Source organism: Puma concolor, chromosome A2 (genome assembly GCF_028749965.1).
Source record: "Puma concolor isolate L17-30 chromosome A2, mPumCon1.1.hap2, whole genome shotgun sequence".
NCBI classification, from domain to species: domain Eukaryota; kingdom Metazoa; phylum Chordata; class Mammalia; order Carnivora; family Felidae; genus Puma; species Puma concolor.
In genome coordinates this window covers 113,010,920-113,034,234 of record NC_141668.1, presented here as the reverse complement: position 1 = coordinate 113,034,234, position 23,315 = coordinate 113,010,920, and the positions used below count along the sequence as shown (strand labels likewise).

Here is a 23,315-nt window from a genome sequence, read left to right as displayed (position 1 = left end):
CCTAATCCTTAAAATGGTTCTTTCCTCCTCTGCAGACCAGGAAGTCAAGGCCCAGAGAAGTGAAGCAATCTGCCCAAGATGATACAGCTAACAAATGCTGAAGCCGGCATTCAAATATTTAGTTTCTCTAAACCTCAAGCTTTAAAAATTGTATCATGTTTGCACTCATGCTGTTTTGTGCTGCTTTGTGGGGTTTTTTTTCCTTCAGTACTGACACATAAATTGCCTCAGGCAAAGCTAAATCACATATTTTGGGGCACATCTGTATTCAGCAGTGATTGGCACCTATCCGCTTCCGAACACAAAACAAGCCAAGGCTTCCTGCAGACTGGTCTCTCCTGGTAGACAAAACACGCTGCTTTCTAACAAACCATTCACGTTTCTCTTCTGGTTTCTGTCCCGTCTTTCCCCATGGAGGGACTTCCTCCTCTTAGCTCCAACTGCACTCACAATGTTAATAGACACATCAATGTAAGTAAGTACTGATAGTCTGATTACTTCAAGTTTGTTAATTTAGTTTCTCCCCAACTACATTATCGCCAAGTTAAAAACAAGGCAAAAATCGTATACTATCTACAGTATCAGACGCCACCCACCTAGCCTGCCTTCCCAAGCAAAAATAAGTGAGAATTCTGACGTGAGACTTCTGACAATGTTTTATTTTTAAAGATGAAAAGATCAAATCATATTTGGTTATGATCACCATCGCTAACACCATTTGTTGAGTATTTTATAGGTTACAGGCATGAAGGTAAGCACTATACATAGATGATCTCACCAGATTCTCACAAAAAACCTGCAAGGTGATTCTCCCCATTTTGAAGATGACAAAAGTGAGATGCAGAGCAATGCATCATCACAATCTAACCTCAGAGCTGGGGCTTAAACCTAGGCCAGCATGCTGAATCTAGCTCTTTCCATGACTCCTTATAAATAAGCATAGCTAAGTGTCAAAAGCCTCTGTTAAGGGAAAGAGGACCACAGTGCAAATCTAGGCCCCTTAGGGTGAGCACATCATGGACGCCAGAGGAGTACCCGTGTGCCTCACTGGGACCCCCCACTGAACCTGTGTTCTCCCAAGTTGTGAAGAGAAGCCAGCCAGCTCCTCCTGGCACTAAGTTCCCCCAAAGCAGCAACCGTGTCTTCTTGAGCTTTCCAAAGCCCGCACTGTGTCGGGCGGGCAGAGCCCACGTTGCTGGTACTCATGAAATGGTAAGCAGCTGTTGAATTTTATCAGCCCTCCCAAAGAACTTCCCCCAGCATCTGCCAGCCTCTACCTGGCCTGACACCAGGCCAGCTTCACCCGGAGGCCCGTGCCCATCTTCCTTTAAACCTTGCTCATCATATCACCCCATCACCTACGGCCCTGGCTGCATAACAGTGGGACCGTGAGAGCTTCTGTTTGCTCCTCTTTACAGCACTCCTCATGAACCCCAAAACTAGCCATGGGGCTGGCACCTGGCACCTTCCTTTGAAAGCAACAGGAAACATTGAAGAATTTGAGACCAAAGACCACAGGAGAGGAAATAATTTCTGGCATTAGAGCATCTCCACAGCATGAGATTTAATCCCAGGCTCAGAACCTCAGAACGACTTGAAGAAAAGGGGGGTTTTGTTGCAGTACAAGTAGGGAAAGGAGGGGGAGGAGGGGTACAGAGAGGGGAGAAGAGAGAGGGGGAGGAGGAGGGGGGAGGGGGAGGAGGAGAAGGGAGGGGAAAGAGGCAGAAGGGGGGAGGAGGAGGCGGAGGGGGAAGAGGCAGAAGAGAGGAGGAGGAGGGGGAGGGGGGAAGAGGGAGAAGGGAGGAGGGGGAATGGGGGAGAAGGAGGAAGGAGGGGAAGAAGAAAAAGAAAGAAAAAGAAAGAATGCCGATGATGACATTAGACAGGAGAGAGGCCAGCTTTGTCCTGCATCCTGTTCAATAGCCAAGTAAAACAATGAATCTATTTTTTCCCTCCTCTTCTTTGCCTTAAAAAATTCAAGAATTTCATTTCCTTCTTTGAAACATAGCTCTTGCATAATTCCAGCACTCTTTCCTGCTGTCTGCAGTGCTGAGGGAAGAGGGCGTTTGACTCTCCCCAGCGACCTCAGAAGTGGAGGCATTCCCGGGCCAAACCTTGCAGCGCGAGCCTGCAGGCCACAGTGGCCCTGGACGCGGCTTCCACTCACTGCGCCTTTACCATGCACCCAGAAGGAGGCCGACTGCATCACAGTCCCTACTGCTAAGCCTAACTGCAAACCCCAGAGGCAGGCATCAGTCCTTTTTCATACGGGCAAAGAAACGGGTTCAGAAAAGCACAGTGTCCACATTCACGCACCAAGCTAGTGGAACAGCCAAAATTTCAGTTTAAATCTTGTCTTTCTGACTCTGGTGCGCAGGTCTATGGCACTGCAGCCTCTAAACTCTCTGGGAAGTTCTAGGAGGCAAAGTCTGAAGCCTCCTCTGGATTTCCCAAAGGCAGCTATTAATTAGGCATGACAAGCAAAGTATCGAAGTTTCCAGTGTTTGCAAACTTCAAAATGTCTACTGGCTCCAAAATACAAAAAGAAAACGGCAAAAACTGGAATTACTCAAAGTTGAATTAAATGTCTGTAAAGATAGAAGAGGATGCCACCAGTACACTTAGGATTCAACGCCGACAGAAGCATGTAGAAACTGTATTTTCTGTGGGATGTCAGCACATTTTATTTCTGTCCGGCTGCTTTCTGGGGAGGGGAGTAGCAGGGAGGGGATGGCTCAGGCCACAAAGGTCTTAGAGCAGCCCTCGGTTTCTCCGGCCCTTCTTACCAAAGAGCACTCCCACCAGACACGTGGGCAGACCCCAAGGAAACAGAGAGGGGCTGGCCTCTGAGAGTAGAGGCTGGGGCAAGCATTTCCTATGGGCAAGAGCTTTCCCAGCCTCTTTGGAGTTCCCATCCCCAAAAGACCGCTGGGCAAATGGGTCCACGCAGCCCCCATCCATCTGAGAGACGGCCGGCGAGGCTGGAGGCAGCCAGACAGTGCCAGGCTGGGGCCCCTGGGCCCCTCTGCCATCATCCACATGTGGGCACAAATGACCCCTGGCGCTATCTTCATCTGGGGACACCCTTTTCAGCAGCACTTCCTCTATTTCCAACTCTTCCACGGTATTGGTAAATATTGATAATTACCTCCAAATGCAAACGCGACGCAGTTTGTGTTTTGAAATGCGGATCATAATTCAAATTGGAAGCTGACACTAATCATTTGATGCTCACTTGAAAAGACCAGATAGGCTGTGCAGGAACATTTCAGTAGGGGGAATGATAAGGAGAAGGGAAATAAAAATTATTGGTATTTACTCAGCCTGCAATGCTTGTGGAAGGAAACTCTTTTAAAAGGGAGCACTTCAGAATGGTTATTCAATCTGAATTTTACAGATAGCACTGGAAATATTTTCTCACAGAATGCACTCTATCTCTACCATCATATCTCGCCGGTGTGCCGTTCACGTCTTTCATTGCAGGAATTCTCACTCAATTTTGCTCCATTATGAGCTGACGGTGACCCAGAGTATACAAGGCATTCAAGAATCTGACTGGAAATTACTACCAAGGAACATCTGTCCTATTCCCCGCTTGCCAACCCTGCCTTAGGGAGTGAAGATGGAAAACAACCCAGAATCCACACGCAGAAACAACTTTTCATTCCCCTTACAAACTAGGTTGCTTTGGAAATTGAGGGCTCCGGCATTTTTCAGAAATTATGTTCCTGGAAAAACATGGCGTGAGCCTCTTTTGAAAGCCTGCAGCTCAAAAACCTTCCTTTCCTACCCAGACCCTTCTAATAAAAGCCAGGACAGGAGCTTCACGGGGAAGCAAACGAGAAGGCCACCCGTGGTTCTCCTCACTCGGCACTGTCAGATTCAAATTCTGTACTAAATGCTACTGATCAATTAAAGACTGTGAGGATGTCATACACGCTAATATATTCCACAGTGTATGCGGCATCTATCTTACAGACACACTCACTTTGGAAGATTTATGTTGCGATTAGAAAAGATTAGAAGAAGACATCTGATTTCATATAGGGCTAAGCCCGGGAACCCAGCTTTTCTCGATGGCTATCAGGGGATCGGGGCGGTAGCATGGCACCCCCCCACCTAGATTTCATTTTGTCTTGTTGCAAATGCTCAGAGGGGCCGAGCAACAGACACGCTCAGTGAATCAAATAAAAGGATAACCATCCATGCCTGTGTTTCTAGCCTCGTGTCCAACAACCACCCCCAATGCCCACGGGCTTATAATCGGTCAGGGTCGCAGGGATCAACATCACAGTAACCGCTCCCTACTACATGCCACAAGTTTTGCAGACCTTTTCTTTGATACAACCACGCCACGCAAGATAATCACCTGCATGCCAGGTGTGCAAACAGGCTCAGAGAGGTGAAGGGGCACTGCCACTGGAACACGTGGCTCCTTCCACCTCACCATCCCGCCCTCCGTCACTTCAGGCATTTCCTTGGGGCGCTGGCCCTGGCTGCCGCTGTCGCTGTGCATCAAGCCCCGTTGAGTGTTAACCTGCTGGAGGTACCCGGTACCCGCAGTTCCAGGTTGGGGGGCGGCAGGGACAAAATAGGTGCGAGGACCCAATTCTGGCACAGGCTGCTAACTCGTGGGACAGGGGACTGCACACTTCTGTGGATCTCTCTGGCCTGAAAGCCTCCACAGAAGAGCACGCGAGAGTTGAAAACAGGCCAATCCTTATACAAAAGCAGACCTGGCCTATTTCAGATAGTAGATTGTGCCCCCGGGAGGCAGAGAGATCACCTTGTTTTCTCTCCTGGAAATTCCTCGCTCTGGTTAATACCATGAACTTGCAGAGAAAGGTTGATAACTGGAGCCCACATCTTCAAATGTTTTAAAAGTTAAGTCAGATAATCTTTACACTGATGTGAAAGGGGGAGAATATACATTTGACCTCTTGCTTCAGACAAAAATCTTTCCATATGGTTTTTAATGAGAAAGCATTTGTTTTGCCTTCGCAACACTTTTTAACCTCTGCCGTCGTAGGTACGAGGCTGCAAACCGTACTTTCGTTTGATTAAAAAAAATAAAAAATAAACGTTGAAAGGAACAATATTTTTCTTTTTTAGGGAAAGAAAAGATAGCAAGCAGCTATTTTCTGGAAGGGTCAGGCGCTTAAAGGCATATATGGGAAGCCATCGTGGCTGTGGCTCACAGTTTATTTTGTCTTGAAAAAGTCCGAGGTCATTCTAACTATGCTGACCTGTTAACCTACACACTGATCATCTCCATCCGGGACCGTAAGCAAACACTGCCCTCTTGTGCACCGAACAGTCCCGAAGTCGGCATGGAGATGGGTTCTACCCACCGCCCCGGGGACGGCTTGCAATTGTACCACTGCCTCTTTGGGGCCTGGAGACATGTCAGGAAAAGGATGACACACATCTGTTACCAGGGCGCTTGCTAAAATGTCCCCAGATTGCCTTCTGAGACAGATTTTGAGATAAGGGGAAGAGAGGAAGATTCAGCTGAAGAAATCAAACCAAAAATAACTAGAAAATATTCATTCCTCGAAAAGAAACTTCACTGGTTACCATGGCAAGTTTTCTCATTATGTACCTTAAAAACTTAGAAACGGCTAATGACTCTACAATAACAAGTATACAGTACTTCTTTTTTATCTGGGAAATATTTGTCAGGCAAAGAAATTCCATTTGATTCTAGAGGGGGAAAACAGGGGGGCATGGGAAACCCAGGTTGCTCTTTCTCAAAGGAATCCCCCAAAGTTCAGTGACATGGTCCACTTCTCCTTTCTGAAAAACCCCAACCTGTTATAATTACCTGCAAACATTCCCCCAGCCTGAGGCCATGGCTGTCCCCAGAAGACCAAATTGGCATCTCAAGACAGCTTTAAAGAACATAAACTACTGTTCTCTTATTAAAGAACTTGACAAAAATCAAAGGCAGAAAAATACCCACTCAAGTCTGAGGGCAGGCTAGGCCTGCTTGGCAGGAGCCCCAGGGTAAGGTCCTGGGTTCTAAGTGGGTCTCCAGCTCCAGTTCTGAACCATAAACCATTGAAATGTTGTAGCCACGACTCTACCCTTCCAGGCACAATCCAGGATGGGCCAGATCTCCTGCTGAACTCACTTTCGGGGGAGAAAAGGAAGGCAAAGTTTGCCCCCAGTGCAGTACCTTCCACCCAATGGGCACCCCAGAAGGAAAGGGGATGGAGAAAATATTTAGGGGAGTGTGTTTCAGGGGCTGTGGCCAGGACCCAGAAGGTGGGCTGGGTGCCAGCGACTTCAGCTACTTCACTTACCATCTCTGATATCCAGTGCTTGGTTTTAGTGCTTTCGGAATGTATCCGTAAACTTCACCTGGCTTGTAAATCACGATCAGTCAATGTTAAATGGCCAAACATGAGCACAGAATGGTGAAAACTGTCTAGTTCACTTTGTGCCAGGATTACCAGCCAACTCCTGTTTCCACTTCAGCCCCTCCCTCTATCATGGGAAGAAAGTAAGGGGTACAGTACCAGAAACAGACAGGACTAAGGGTGGGTAAAGGCCAACAGGATGCAGGATGGCCACCCTGAGACCATTCACCTCCAGAAGGCTGGCAGTGTCCCGCCCCCCTGCTCTCTGTCCTCCTATCAGAATAAGACATATGGATGCTTTATCTTCCAGCCAAACAAAGACTGACGTGCACCTCAAGTATACATATCCAGTAGGGCACCCCACACCAGGTCCCTTTTGTGGAAAACAGCTCTGACACAGTCAGCTAGAGTGACCCTCTCTCTTGCACCACAGCCCCTATCTTTCTCCGGCCTCAAAACCCTCCCATGTGCTACTCCCTCCCAGCACTCCAGCAGCCGGGACTCATGCTCAACCTTCCAATTTTAGCTCAACCTTTTCCTCAGAAAGGCCTTCCCTGGCCTCCAAATAAAGGAGATTCCCCATGTCCACTCGTGCGTCTCTGGGCATCCTCTAGCGTCCTTCACAGCACTATCACAATTTCCAGTTCTGCGTATTTCTGTGTACTTCCATAACGTCTGCCTCCCACTACCAGGTGGCAAGCTCCCCGAAACCACAGCCACTTCTGCCTTGCTCACCAATGGAAACCCACTTCCTAATTGTATATTACTCTGAATTTGCTGAATGAATTAACTGATGTCATGACACACCTTTCCTTCTACAATGTCTGATCTTAAGAAGTACAGTCCCCTAGGACACTAGAATCCTGGGAAAAGGAATGAAAGAGAGCTGAGGAACCAAGCCAGGTGCTCGGACAGCCCCCAACCTGTTGCAAAGAGTAGGTGACAGAACAAACAAGAGCTGCCTGGACAGGGACTGGAAAAGTCAGGTCTCCGATGCTGTAACACCCAAGGTACCAGCCCCTGAAGCCCACAGGGGCCTAGGACTGTGAGGTCACACATTTTCAGGTGTCCTTTGGGCTTTCCTTCAAGAGAACACAAGAACTCAACGGTGAAACTGGCTAGCTGATGGGGGTGACACAGAGTCTCGGGGCAGGGGTGGGGACAGGACGGCAGGAGGAGTACCAATTCCCTACCCTCTTGCCTCAGGGAGCCCCCTTCTTTTTCCCCGGCAAGTTTCATATCATGCAAGCAGTTTGTAATAGTATGGGAGCCCCAAGTTTACAACTGTCTTCCCAAGTTCATAAGAACCTGGTGCTCCAGGGAGTTTACATTCAGGAGGAACTCCAGGCCCAAAGCTTGACCAGCACAGACAGGAACCTCTTTCTGTCATGTTGTCAACCAGACCTGGGTAAAGCCAGGGTCATCCGCTGGACAGCTAACACGCCCGATCTACCTCTGGGGGGCCTCCTCTCCCTTCACCTTCGAAGCCTACTTGCAGAACAATCACTGGCACTGGCCACAGGCTTGCATTATGCTCATTTCCCCATCCCCAAGCTCTGGGGCAAGTTTAAAAGTCCTCGTCCTGTCTCAGAATCAGGTCTGAATTAATACCCTTCCTCAAAAGAACTCCAGTAGCAAAGTGAAAACAGACGCACTAGACAATGCCCTTTGAAAGCCCCAGCAGGGGCGACCGGTGACAATGCAGCCCCTGGCTCTGAAAGAAACCTTAAGGTTAAAGGTTCACAGAGGCAGAAGAATTACCAAAGTACAAGTTTGTTCAAATTTCCTCCGGCAGATTTAAACAACCAGGGTCAAGCTGAAGACTGCTGGCAAAAACCTATGAGACAACTCAGCCCCTTTGAACTGCGTGGAGAAAGGAAAATATACGGTCTGGGAGGGATCTATGTTATAGCTTTTAAAAATGATCTTGAAAAGGTCACCCCTGTTAACTCAAAATCAGCCCGTTGAAGGATGTTTGAAAACCGCTTCTCTAAAACAACAGGGCTGCCGGGCCCTCACCGTGTGCGGTGAGCAGCACTGAGGTCGCCGTGTTCCCGGCATTAGTGTGCTGACCCTCTGTGGGCCATGAAATTAACCATCAGCACAGCAGAAATCTGCTCTGAGTTAAACTACTTTGCTACGCAAAGTGGCCTGAAAATGAAATATGAGGACTGAACTTCCACTGAAAGATGAACTTGTCTAACCTCAAGGCAGGCTTCCTCAATATGAACTCTGTGTGGCCATTGGTTTCAAGCACCACAGGAGGGTAGGTAATTGCCACAGGCAGTGGGAAATGACCCCTCCATCCATCCATCCATCCATCCATCCATCCATCCATTCGTTCATTCACTCATGTCTGCAGGCACCAAACATTTACTCAGGGCCAGGCCCTGTCCTGGGCCCCTGGAGACAGAGCTGAATGATAACAGGCTCCTGCCCTCAAAGGGATCAAGTCCAGTGGGAAACATAACCCAGTATATAGAAAACGACAACAGATGGGGAGAAAATGAGATCCTGGGGTAGAGAGGATGTCACAGGCCCTCAAATGAGGGTCACCTAATTTAGGCTGGGGAAAGCCAACAGTGAGGCTTCCCAGAAAAGTGAACGCAGCCAGATGACACAGCATTGAGAGAGCATGGTGTCTGTCCAGAGACCTGCAAGTAGTTTGTTGATCCTGGATCCTGAGAGAGACGGAGAGACACACAGCCGTCCGGAAGGACTGATGTCAGCCATGCTGAGGAGTTTGGCCTTTACACCAATGGAGAGCAACTCAAGACTTTCAAAACAGGGAGGTAAAATAACTCTATTAGCAATTTAGAAAGAGTTCTTGGCTACAGAGAGGAGGACAATTTCAAGAGGGGGTGCCGGAAGCAGAGAGACCGTGAAGGAACGCTGTCCTCATCCAGTCGGGGACTAACGGAGGCCTGTCTTAAGGGAGCAGCTGCGGTGACGGGGAAGCCTGAAGGACACGCAGGAGGGACAAGACTTGGTCACCGATTTATACGAAAGAGGACATACTGAGGATCATTTCAAAGGTCACGCCACAGGAGAATGGAGGTATCATTCCCTGGGAAGGTGAGGAAACGGAGAGGGTGGTCTTGAAGATGTGGAGTCTGAGGGCCTGTGATGTTCACTGCCGAGGAAACTAGCCCAATAAGCGGCTGGAGACACAGGTCCAGACCTTCATATTGAAATGTAATTAAAATTAAGTAAAATGAAAATTCCAGTTCCTTAGCTGCACTAGCCACAGAGCAAGTACTCATTAGCCACACGTGGCTCACAGCTACCATACCGAACGGTGCCACCAGAGAACATTCCCATCATCACATCCCATCTGTAGGAAAGTGCCGATCAAGGCCCTGCAGACTTTTCTGAAAAACTGTCACTCGCAGTCAAAGTGTCTGTCAGCCCTCTCTTGGCCACGCTGAGTGCTGCTGGGAACAATGTCTGTGCTGGCAAACACCAGCTTCCCTTCTCAGTCCTTCCATCTGTGCAAATCCTCAAGAGATGGAAGTCTTCTTATGTGGTCTTTTTTTCTCTAGAGCAGAAGTTCTGAGGACTCTCTCTGAACGTGCCCTGGATCATCGTTTCAGAGAACAGTGAACACCAAGTCTGCAAGCGCATGCGAGGGCCTTTGGTGCTTATGGCACGCGGCCCTGAAAGCCACCCAGAAGTGACCACAAGCAGAGCTAATTTTTTAAAGTGCCACGCCGCAATGTAACGGGGAAGACAGAGCTCTAGTCCCGGTGTCAGATGACCAAGGACATGCCACTGACCCTCCCTGAGCTTTAAGCAGCCCAAATAAGTCTATGATAAAGAATGAAGCCATAAGGCCAGACAGGGCGGGTTCCTGAGGCCAAGCAGGTCAATGCTAGCAATTCCAAGCACTAATTTTACAAGAAAAAAAGTCAGGTTTATCTTTAGGTAGCACCTGTGTATGCCACCAAATAAATATCCTCAGGAAGTAGGTTAGAGACAAAGGAAATTATTTTAGTCTTCCTGAAGGCCCCAAGACAAGAGAGGCATCATCACAACATAAGAGATATGGAAAGAGGGAAAGTCAACTTCTCTCTCAACAGCAAAACTTGTTTCTTCTCCTGCCAAGAGAGGATCACCACATTAACGAAGTCCTCCCCACTCTCTCCCCACCCAGCGAAGGCCACTTCAAAGCAGCAGGAGCCTAATCACACAGCACAAGAAAATAAAAGACCCAATTAACAAAAAACAAAACTCAAATAATCCGGGGGAGAATGGAAGCTGAAATCTCTGTTTTTGACAAATTGACTTGTATATAAACTGCTCCTCAGGAGCCACAGTTCCTACCAAAGTAGGCGTGGGCAAAGGCCTGAGAGCAGCACAAGCAAACCGGGGTCTCTGAAATCAGACTGGGTTCGACCCCCGCCGAGCCAGAGACTGGTCTCTGGAGTCTCGTTTTTATGGGCTGTACAATATAGAGGGAAAGGATCACCTCTGGCTGGCAGGGTGGAGAGAGAAAATCAAGGGTCTAGAACAGTGGCCAGCAAACAATAGATGTTCCCAAAACGTCCATTCCCCATCTTTCCTTCTGAGAGGCAGACCTTCCTCAGCTCTGCTCTGCACTCCCCCGTCGGCAACGCCAGAGCCACAACTTTCCCCCTGATGGTGTCCATCCTGCCTGTGGTTGCTCTCCCTCTCCCTGCCAGATCTGGAAGCCCAGACCACTTCCCACAGGCCCTCTTCTCAGACTCTTTAAAAGCCAGCAGGATCTCTCGGCTTAAAACCCACCCACCTGCCTCCAACAACAGACTCTCCAAGCTCCTGAGTTCTGGAGCCAAAGGGTCTCTGCAGCTCAGCCTCTCATCCTGCCTCTTCCCTGTGAGCTCTACACTCCAGCCCTCCCTTCTCCCCTGTGTGTCTGTCCACTCCAAGTCCTCGAGCAGGAAAGCCTCCCATCTTCCCCACTGGGAAAATCTCAGCCATCCTTCAAAGCTCTGACAAGACAGCCCCTCCTCCTAACTCGCCCATGACCCTCATGCCCGGCCTTACCTCCTCCCACTTCTCCTGCTGACTGACTGCCCTCTTCTTCGGCCAAGTATGCTCTCACACCTCTGACTGATCAGGCTGTTCCCTGGGTCTGCTCTGCCCTTTCTTTTTCTCTGCCTGGAAACCTCCAGGTCAGCCTTCCAGGTCCAGCCCCGGGGTCCCCTCCTGGGGGATGCCCTTCCGGCCCGTCCCAAGCAGAGGCACTCACACCTTAAGCTCCTCTTTTATAAAGCCCTTCTGACTCTGCATCTTGTCTCAACTGGCTGTTGGCGCTTCCTGCTCTTCCCTGGCCCTCTGGACTGTGAGCTCCTTGAAGACAGGCACATCTGTATCTGCCCTCACATCCGACAGAGTGTACAACAGATGGCTGTAGAGTCTCTGAATAAATGGGTGAAAACACCAAATAACAGTTCCATCTGATCCTCTCCCACCACATGGGTTGACAAGTCCTCAAAATGGGGGCTACAAGCCCAAATGTCTATGGGGCCCAAGCAATCTGAAGAGCACACGCCCCTTCTACTCGGTTCCAGGACCGTGCCACCACGCTAGAGCGTGGAAATCTTCTTGTGTTTCTAAAGAAGCCAGGAATCTGGGTCATTAAATGAGGTCACCTGATTTTTTTTTTTAATTTTAAATATTAGATGGGCCACCAAAACACATCTGCAGGCCAGATCCCAGACAAGACCCTAACGTGAGAGGAGACCCTACCACGGGATGAACAGAAAGGATGACCCATCTCTGGCCAGGCACTAACGACAGAAATGGGCAGATCCAGGAACAGGTCCACAGGGACCCCAACAGGCCTTCCATACACAAGCAAATGGCACTTACTAGACACTTACCTTAGCCCAGATAATGTGTTGGGTACGTTTAATCCTCTCAACATATATTCATTTACTTAATTCAATTCAACTCAATTATTTACTTAAACGTTTTTGGTTTTGTTTTTTAATTTGAGAGAGAGAGAGCATGAGTAAGGGAAAGGGGGAGACAGACAATTTCAATCAGGCTCCACACTCAGTATGGAGCCCAACGGAGGGCTTGATCCCACAACCCTGGGATCATGACCTCAGCAGAAATCAAGAGTCAAACACTCAACTGATTGAGATAACCCACAGAATGGAAGAAAATATCTGCCAATCATCCATCCATCCATCCGTCCGTCCATCTGTCCATCATGTATCTGGTATCCAGAGTACACGAAGAAATCTTACAACTCAATAATAAAAACCAAATAACCCAATTAAAAGACGGGCAAGGCATCAGACAATTCTCCCAAGATCACTAGCCATCAGGGAAATACAAACGAAAGCCACCACGAGCTACCACTTCACACCCACCAAGATGGCTACAATCCAAAACACCGACAATAACAAGTATTGGTAAGGATGTACAGACACTGGACCCTTGAACGCGGCTGGTGGGCATGTGAAGTGACTTGGCTGCCATGGAAGACTGTCTGCCAGTTCCTCGATAAGTAGAAATAGTTACTCTCTGACCCAGCAGTTCCATTGGCAGACATACACCTAAGGGGATAAACACACACGTCCACACAAAGACTCGTACACAAATGTTCATAGCAGGATTATCCTTAATTGCCAAAAAATGGCAACGACCCAAACGTCCTTCAGCTGATGAATGGATTAAAAAGCAGTCTATCCATACAGTGGAATACTATTCAGCCATAACAAGCAACGAAGTACAGCTGCAGAAGCAGCTGGGGAGTTACTGTTTAACCCGTATAGACTTTCAGTTTTTTTAAGATGGAGAGTTCTAGAGACAGATGCCATTGAACTATAAACTTAAAAATGGTTAGATGATAAATTTTATGTAACGTTGACTTTACCACAATTAAAAATAAACTAAGAAAATATTCTTTAAAAAAGGAACGAAGTGTATATACTTCACGCTACAACATGGATGAGCCTTGAAAGCATCACACTGAGCAAAAGAAACCAGATACAAAAGGCCACGTATTAGAGGATTCCACTTTTATGAAATGTCCAGAAAAGGTAAATCTGTGGACATTAGGCAGACAGATCAATGGCTGCCTAGGCCTAGGGGAGGGGAAAATGGAGAGTGACTGGTAATGAGCATGGGTTTCTTTCTGTAGTGATGAAAATATTCTCAACTTCAATTGTGGCAACGTCTGTTCATGACTCTGTGTGAATATACTGAAGACCACCAAAGTATACACGTGAAATGGCACATTTTACAGTATGTGAGATATGTAGCTCGATAAAAATGTTTACAAACATTACTGAGTATCTACTATGTGCTAGGCCCTGAACTGGCCCCGGAGCTACAGAGACAATTCAGACGCTGTCCCTGATCCTGCGAGGCCTTCAGACGCATGGGAACGATAGAGGGAAGCCAGCCATCACAGCAGAGCAGGAGACACACGAGGTGCCATCTGAGCCAGACCCTAGAAGGGCTCATTCCTGTTCCTTGCCCCACCCTGAGGCCATCTCAGGAATGCCAGGCTCCACCTCACCAGGACACAGGCCTCCGGATTACCCAGAGCTCCAGACCCTGTCACCTTGGGCACAGTCTCAAAGGGGACAGACTCGAGCTCCATGACAAGGGTGCCCCATCCCCAGCTTGTTCGAGGCTCCAGCCAACAAAAGAATGACCGAGCAGGGAACATGTCTCAGGGCTTCATTTACGGGTTGTTTCCCGGGACGCCTGCCCAAATCTTATTCCAACCTGGATGAAGTGATTTTGAAGAAAAACCCAGGAGACAAAGAAGATAGGAAACAAAGGAGATGCTAAGCAAAAAGTTTAAAAGCAATTAATTTTAAATGATTACAGCTTTACCAAAAGCTGTGGCTACGATTTCCTTCTGACTTTGATTATAACCTTCCAGCAAAATATTTGCCTCCAGAAGGCAAAGTCTTTGCATTATTTTCTATTCCTAGCATGACTACAAAAATATTCTTTGATTTAACATTTGATATGTTTTGTTCTCAAGGGCAAGCCCCATGAGAAGAAAAATGTACCCCAACAGAATGAAATATGACTACCTGCTTCCATTTTTCTTTCCTGTTGGTTCCTGCTCAAATATTCTGCATTAATTTAAACTCAAGGCTGTGTCTCTGATGTTGTGTTACTCCCACACTGTCACCCAAACCAAAGCAAAGTCACCCGCTGTCCAGCACTAAGAGAAAGTGTGGCAAACAAAGCTCAACTTGAGAGTCTCCTAGAGACAGCTAAAGGCACTCCAACTTGGAAGGAGATCAGGAGGGGTCAGAGAGTGATAAGGTAGCAGGCAAAACAGAGCAACTTGTATTTGAATATAGGCACACTTGGCACTGAGGGCAGCCGACTTCCTGCTGGACAGAACGAGGTTTTAGGCACATGAGCACAAGAGACACCAGTACTGGCCTCAGTTTCACTCGATGGTAGAGGGCATCCCAGAATGGACACCAGAGAGGGGAATCTGCCGTTATGGTGCACACCTTTTAACAAAGAAGAGAAAATAAAACGCAGCCATCCCTGAGTGAGCACGAAGGTAAGGGAACTAAGGCCTGGCGGATTCTAGGAGCCAAAGGAGTTAAGATTAAAGAAGCATTTCCATTTATATTGACTCCTTTAAATAGGTCTCAATATTTCAGGACACACATATATGAATACCATAATACAACATAACATATTTCTACACCAAATCATAAGACGAGAGGCAGAGAAAACCAAAATTGGGGTTTTTGTTTGGTTGGCTGGTTTTACATTAGAATAATGCCCAAATTCCTTGTGCAGCCAGGCCCCTTTGCTGTCTCCGCTTATAGAGCCAGCACACTGCTTTCTGGGCAGATGCCCAAATGGTAAGGTAAAAAATCTGGTCGAAAACACACATTCATTCACACGCCTTGGTTCACGGGTCCAAAGAGAGCATCTCAGACAGACTGCAGAAAGACTGCAGGACACATTCCTCGATAAAACAAGCCAGAGGGACAAGCACTCTCTCCACATCAGCACCAAGAGGCACGGAGTTGGAAAAACAGAGAAAGAAGGCAAAGTAGCAGTAAGTTTTACAAAGAATGTTTTCTCCCAGGCTGCGGAGACAAAGAGCCCCAGGGCTGCTGACTGTTTTCCCTCCAAAGAGAGTAACCAAGTCAGACTTACAAGGCTTTGGCAGCTCTCATCGGCTCCAGCCAGGCAGGGCCCAGAGAGGGTCCAAGCCCTGCAGGAAGCAGCGCTTAAACGGTGGGCAGAGGAGGCGAGGGATCAGGGCGACAAGTCGTGGCAGAAGAGCTGCTGTTCATTAACAACTGGAACAAAAGACCAGGAGACAATACACTGTTAATCCTAGCAGCCACCAGAGGACTATAAATTGCCAAGCCAAGATACCAGCATTTTTCAGCTCTCCTCTTTCCTGCCAGAGTTAGATTGAGGATGGGTCCAAGTCCCTCACCCCCCACCCAAGTCTTTAAAACATACATTACTGAATCTTTTTGAAGTTCTAACCCTGAAAGATTTATACCCTAAAATGGATTAGAGAAAAATACTGCCCTGAGACACTACTGCAGGGGGCTGCAGTGGATGGATACACTTTTTCATTCCCATTGAGAATGCCAGAGTAGGAGCTGTGTGGTCAGACCCACATGGGTTCAAACCCAGCTCTGACACTTATGAACTATGCTTCCTGACTTCTCTGAGCCTGATTTTTCATCTGTAAAATGGGAATATCACCTCTTACCTCACAAGACTGCTTTGAGTGTTAAAAGGAAAAAAAAAAAAACCCATAGCAGAAGGGCAGCACTAAATAAATGCGGAGTATTACTGTCACTATTAACCTCCCCAGTACCACAGGAGTTTTATCTGTGGCCACATGGATCAAGGAGATAAAGCCCAATTTTCTCTAAGTTAAGAAAGGATTCTTTTGGGTAGTGAAAGCACTTTGAGGGGGAGGGGAGCAATGGAATTAAAGAGAACAGGCTTTAATATAAGATATATTAAACTTCAGAGATATCATCGTGGAACTCAGACAATCATTCTAATTTCCTCCTACTGGGGATAATGTATTCAGCAAAGAGTCTAAATCATTCACAGCAAGCCGGGAACTCCAACAGGAGCCCAATCTTCCAGCAATCCCAGGTTTAGGTGCAGTCCCTGCTGCCAGTAGGAGTTCTTGCCCGGCAATGTTGCATAGTTCCAAAGCTCAGGCCCGATCCTGTCACAACCCTGCTTTAAAAGCCTTCCAAGAACCTTAGGAGAAATCTACACTAAGGGCCTAATCTAAGCCCAATACTTACCACTCTATAGGATCTGGCCCACTAACCCTTCTACCTTTATCTTCGACATGTCTCCCTACACGCCATGCTGGTTTCCAGACACAACTAAACGGTAGCAGTTATCTCTGACTCTAAACAGACAAAAAGGCGGGTTTAAGTCACAGATCCTTGACCAGGCATTTCCTCCATTAGGAAGGCTCTTCGTTCCGTATCACACCCTATACCCCACCCACAGCAAAGTGCTTTTGGCCTGTGTGCCAAAAGCTCTGATAGGTCACTCTGCACATTTGACAATGCCCCCTCCCCAGCTCTGCTGTTAGCTCCCAGAGGGAGGGAAAAGAATCAACATGGATAGTGTACCTACTACAGGCCAGGCTCCATGCTGATTGCCTTCTGTCCACTAACCCATGAAGAAAGTTCTTTGCTCACTGTTACCATCCCGCCCAGGAACTGGTACACAGCTTCATCCATTCAAACTAACCGAATGCCTATCACACACCAGGCTCTGGCCCAAATGCTAAGAATATGTTGGGGAAGAAGACAGACATGATTCCTATTCTATTCTCATGGAGGACAGAAACAATCAACAAGTAAACACATAAGAAATACCAGATGGTAAAAAGGGCTGTAAGGAAATAAAACAGGGACATGAGAAAGTACATAGGGGAGAGAGCTGAGGATACTCTAGCTAGGTCAGTCAGAGGAGCCCTCTCTGAGGTGACACTCGAGCTAAGATATAAATGAGAAGCCAGATGTACCAAACAGAGGGAACAGCAGGTACAAAGACTGGCCCATTCAATAAGTAGAAATGAGGTCGGTGAGACTAAAGGTGGGGGGCAAGGGACGATGCTCAGAGGAAGACAGAGGCCCGACCGTGGGTTCTGTGGCCCACAAAGAAGAGGCTGGGTTTTTCCTCGAAGCACAAAGAGAAGCCACTGGGAAGTGTTGGAGCTGAGGGTTGACATGATCTGATGAGCCTCTGAAGACGGAGTTCACTGCCTATGGCGTGGAAATGGAGGGCAAACAGGTGAGAAGTGCAGGCCCAGCATTGTAGGAGTCCAGCTGTCAGAAGCAGGGACTCAGCCGCTGGAGCCGTCTCACGAAGGCAGAGATGGCTGTGGATTTATGAGTTAGGATGATAAGCAATGGTATTAACCAGATCCAGGTTAGCAGCAGCAGAGTCAGGTAAACACCAGCCCAGGGCACTTTACTTCCCAAGCCTCGGTTTCTTTATCTGAAAAACAGGGACCCCTTAGGGTTGTTGCACACATGCAAGTTCTTAGCGACAAGCATGGGCCAGAGCAGGTACTCAAATGTGCGTGTCCTTCCCCTCATTTTTCCTCATTTCTCCGAAAAGGGTGGGAATCTGCTCTATTGAAGGAAGGATAGTGGCAGCCTCGGTCTCACCATTCCACTGCGTTCAGGTCACGTTTTAACGCCTATAAGAAGATAAGGAAAGTCTCCTCACTCAGGAAGTAAGAAGAGCCACAATGTAGGTACAAGAAGAGAAAAAAATCCCTCTTCTTTTCTTCTACAGTTTTACAACTGTAGGAGACCTGCTAACTGTAGACCAAACTAAGGACCTGCCAAATCCTTGGGGGTTATCATTTGGTTATATGGGATAAGGCTGGTGCATGAAACATTTTGTCCTACAAAGAGGCTCTTCATAAATGCATACATTAGAAGGGGGCAGGGGTAGTGTGAAGTGACATGGGGAAGCAGGTGAAAGAGCTCCGGCTTTGGGATCAGGAGGACCTGGGCTGTGCTATTTACCAGCAGCCTTCCCACAGTCCCAATTTCTTCAGCTATTAAATGGAAACCGCCACACTCCTTGCAGGGTTCGCCTGGGAAGTGGCAAACACACGAGAAAAGCGAAGCCAAAATAAAGAACTGCATGTGCTAGTGTGTAGAACCTCCAAAATTAGGTTCCGTGGTCACACAGTAAAGGAGAAAGCCAGACCTCAAGCCTGGCTCTGACTCCAAAAGTATGTCCTTCGCTATTCACCTACACTAGTCACTAAAAAAAAAAAAAAAAAAAAGTGCCTTCTTGTTTTATTTTAACCTGTCTCTTCCATCTCCAACCTAGACTGGCTCAGAGTACGTGTCTTAAAATGTGCTTGGACATGACTGACCAAACAGAATTCAGTTATAAGGAGGGGGGAAGAGAAAAGGGTAGTCATCTGATGACTGAGACATGAATTGAAGACTTTAGGCAGAGTGACCTTGGGCAGGTCCCTTCTCTGAGCCTTCATTTCCTCTACTGTAAAATGGAGTAATGACCTCAGACTGCCTACAGAATGGAACAACTGGTAGGGAACAGAGATGAAAGTACTTAACACACTCATCACTGCAGCTGGGACCCCATAGGCCCAGCGACCAATGAAGCCATCTGCCACCAAGCCAATGAAACTATCTTCCTAATGTATATTCCCATATGTGCTCGTAGGTGTAGAGAATATCATATCATTGGAAGGAAACAGAAGGCAATGGAAAACAAGATAACCAAGTACTCGGGTCAGCAGTGAAGAAAAAGACTTCTTTTAGCTATACACCCTTGTGTGCCATGTGCTTATACGAATTCTTCATTTTCATCTGAAAAACAGAACAAGTTTTAAAGCCCTGTCCATAGATTTAACTGTGGCAAAATGCGTCCAGAAAAATAATCCACAAAGGTATGATAGCAGCTTCCTCTGGAGAAATAGGAGAGGTCATTAGGGGACTTTTGCCTAATTTGTAATGGTGTATTTCACAAGCAGAATGTATTTATGTATTATCTGTATAATTAAAAATTAATTAAATGGTACATCTTCTAAGGGCATTTCGGCAGTACCCATTATGACTGAAAATGCACTCTGCCCTTTGCCCCAAACCAGTTCAGTTTCAGGAGCTAATTCTACAGATATGTTAGCACCCCCACCAGACTTGTTCTAGAAAATTCACCGAAGCATCATTAGCAAAAACTGGAAACGAGATAAATGTCCATCATTAAGAGTTAAGAAAACGTTGGTACCAGCGCACAAAGGAATTTTATATGACCTTTAAAAATTATGTAGCTTTGTGTGTACTGACATGGAACTCTTCGCGTTGAGTAAAATAGTGTATATGGTGTTACCATTTTGTGAAGAAAAGGAAGAGAAAGGGGGTTTACATACACACGGGTATGCTTGTCCTTACGTGGTTTTTCTGAAATGATACAAGGAACAGGGAACAGCGGCTGACTCTGGAAATGGGAACCAGGAGACCAAAGAACTGAAGAGTGGAGACTTCTTTTTTTGACACTTTTGACATACACCCTTTTTGCAGTCTTTGTGTTTTCTTACCAGTTCGTGTATTACAAACTTATCTTCTAAAAAAAAATTAATAAACCAAAAAAACAAAACCAAAAACTTTAAGGAAGGCACCTTCCTGCGCGGTCGTTGTGGGTGGTTAGAGCTTCCAAGTCAGCCAGGCCACGAGTTCGAGTCCCAGGGCCTCCGCTCCCTTGCTGCGGAGCCTCGGGCGCGTCCCGTCCGCCTCTCGCGACCTGGGTGGCCCCGGCCGTGAGGTGAGGCCACCTCCCTTCCCCGGCAGCGGCTCGGGCGAGCTCGGACCACGGGGCCCGGCCGCTCCGCCCAGCGTCCCCGAGCCCGGCTCCCGCCCCGGCCCGCGCTCACCGCCAATGATGGTCCGGATGAGGGAGGCGTGCCCGGGGCAGTCGACCAGCGTGACCTGAAGCTGCGGCTCGCCGGGCTCGGGCTCGGGCTCGGCTCCGGGCGCCGCCGGGGGCGCGGGCAGCGCCGCCCGCAGGCGCGCGGGCAGAGGCACCGAGAAGCACGAGAAGCCCAAGTCGAGCGTGATGCCGCGCTCGCGGCTCTGCGGCTGCTTGTCGAAGGCGGCGGTGGAGGCCGTGGTGCTCAGCGCCCGCGCCAGCGCCGTCTTGCCGCTGTCGATGTGGCCCAGCACGCCCACGTTCACGTTCACCCGCCGCCCTGCCATGCCGCCGCCGCCGCCGCCGCCGCCGCCGCCCGCCCGGCCCGCCCGGCCCGCCCCTCCCGCGGCCGCCGCTGCGGTCCGGCAGGTTAAGCCGCCCCCCCGCAACCCTCGCGCCGGGCACGCCCGTTCCGGCCCCGAAGCTTCCGCCCTCTCGGCGCCCGCGGGCGCTGCCTGGCACTGGAGGAGAGAGCCCCGGGGTCGAACTTGACCGGGGTCGCCGACCGTGAGGCTGTACTCTCACCTGGCTCCTGCCCCCCGAAGCCTCGAGGAGTCCAAGATTGGGTGGATCCGTCCATCCATTCATTCATTTTAACAAGCCCTTGTCAATTGCCCCCTGGGTACCAGGCACTGCTTATTCACGGTACTGGGATACGGCGCTCTCTCCACGTTACACTGTATTTGGGCGGGGGTGGGAGTCAGACACTAAATAGGTGAGCCTGGAACCAGACCCTTTCAGAAAGTGAGAAGCCTTCCAGGGAAAATAAAAGCAGAGATTAAAAGGACTAGAGCACCAGGGGAAGGGAGGACAGCTAATTTACAATAAAGGGTCAGGGAAGACCTCTCTCCAGTTGCTGACTGAGCTGAGGCTGGAATGTTGAGAAGGAGCCAGCCCTGGGAGAATCTGGGAAAGACTTAGAAGATGAAGGGCTGTCATCTTCTGACCCTGGAAGTCTATAGCCTGGCCTCAGGACAGGCTGTAGAGCTCCAAATTGTACGTAAAATGTTATGTGCATGTGCTTGTACTGGGGAGTACATAACTCTCAAGGGATGCTTGAAGTGTCTGGAACCACTAAAAAGATTGTCAACCACGGTCACCAACCAGGGTTCACAAGCAGGTGTCTTCACTGGCTAGGCACCTGACTCAAGGAGAGAGATTAGCAAGACTAAAACTCTTGGACTTAAAATGCCAGCAAGTGTGGAGACTGGAGACAGGAACAGCATGTGCCGCATAGAGGAAGCCACTGTTCACCTCCAGACAATTGGTACCAGGCAGGAATGCTAACCCAGCATCGCCCATCTTCCCATTTTTCAAGAGAAGGGAGCATTTCTATATGAAATCTGACTTTTTACATGTCAACAACTAATTTAGCTTTTAATTGAAACACTATGGTAGGTAGCCAAGCACAGAATCTACTCCATTCTTCCTGACCGCCAGTTTGCCGTCTGTAATGAGCTAGGCCGTGCTCTGATATATTCACACTTGGCAGTAACTGCTCCCTGATGCCTCCTGTGGTCCAGGCCCTGCATTAGCAGCAACAGGGTCCCCGAGGTAAACAGACACGGTTGGTCAGTCCATCCTGCTGCACAGGGAAGAGGAGGGCATGTGTTAGGATAGCTAACACCAAGTAACTGCCACTTGAGAAAACATGTGCACAACATAGGATGAAGACGGAGGGCAGGGGTTTAGAGAAGGGCCAGATAAGACACTTTGGTCGGGCACATGGCACTCATTGATGGAAAAGGTACTGCTAGGTGCTTGCACACAAAATACCCAGACAGGAAAGAAGCCGCATGGTAATCTTACTCTGAATATGTCTTTCCCAGTATAGTTTTAGTTTGAACAAATGGCCTTCTAATTTTTTTTAATGTTTATTTATTTTTGAGAGACAGAGAGACAGAGCATGGGCGGGGGAAGGGCAGAGAAAGAGAGGGAGACACAGAATCCGAAGCAGGCTCCAGGTTCTGAGCTGTCAGCACAGAGCCCAACGCGGGGCTCAAACCCACAAACTGCGAGATCATGACCTGAGCCGAATTCAGACGCTTAACTGACTGAGCCACCCAGGTGCCTCCGAACATGTGGCCTTCTAAAATGTCGCAGGCAAAAGCTCTGGAGAGTCAATTATAGGCTGTGATACTGTGATTTATAATAAGAAATATTTTAGGGATGCATGGGTGACTCAGTCGGTTAAGTGTCTAACTCTTGGTTTTGGCTCAGGTCATGATTTCACAGATTCATGGGTTCAGCCCCGCATTGGGCTCTGCGCTGGCAGCTGGGAACCTGTTTGGGATTCTTGGTATCCCTTGCTCTCTGCCCCTCCCCCACTGGTGCTATCTCTTGTCTCTCTCAAAATAAATACATAAACTTAATAAGAAAAAGAAGTATTTATTTCATAGGGTGCCTGGGTGGCTCAGTCAGTTGAGCATCTGACTTTAGTTCAGGTCGTGATCTCAGGGTTCGTGGGTTCAAGCCCTGCGTTGGGCTCTATGCCATCAGCACAGAGTCCACCTCGGATCCTCTGTCTCCCTCTCCCTCTGCCCCTCCCCTGCTCTCTCTCTCTCTCTCTCAAAAATAAATAAACATTAAAAAAAAAAAGAACTATTTATCGGGTCTCCCTCCTGCGCCTGGCACAGAGCTCCAAAAACCCTTGGAACTTCCTGTGATGAGAATGAGGTGTCTTTTGTTATATTACTGAGGTGACTTTTGGAAAGCACCTAACGATGGAGGCTGGCTGCCAGGGGAGCCAACCAAGTGATTAGAGTTGGGACATTTCACCTGACCCCTGGGGAGGGGAAAAAAGAGGAGCTGGAAATGGAATCAATCGCCAGTGGCCAATGATTTAGTCAATCATGCTTGTGTAATGATGCCTCCCTAAAATTCCAAAAGGGCGGAGTTCAGAGAACTTCCAGGTTCACTTCTGGTGAGCTCAGATAAAGCATGGAAGCCCCATGCCCCTTCCCACATAGTTTGACCTATGTATCTCTTCTTTCTGGCAGTTTCTGAGTTAAA

General features: G+C 48.3%; 1 protein-coding gene across 3 annotated transcripts in view; it reads right to left on the bottom strand.

The window, feature by feature from the left end:
- EEFSEC (eukaryotic elongation factor, selenocysteine-tRNA specific) overlaps positions 1–20,618 on the bottom strand; it is a 252,616-nt gene extending 231,998 nt beyond the window's left edge. For 2 of the 3 annotated variants that reach the window (XM_025922542.2, XM_086697291.1), the window contains exon 1: positions 20,269–20,618. In XM_025922542.2, the coding sequence (XP_025778327.1) occupies positions 20,269–20,590 (322 nt within the window). In that variant the 5' untranslated portion in view covers positions 20,591–20,618. Of the gene's footprint in view, positions 1–15,506; positions 15,754–20,268 lie in introns of those variants that run through there. The other variant, XM_086697292.1, reaches the window with a different exon arrangement.
- Positions 20,619–23,315: the final 2,697 nt, after the last annotated feature.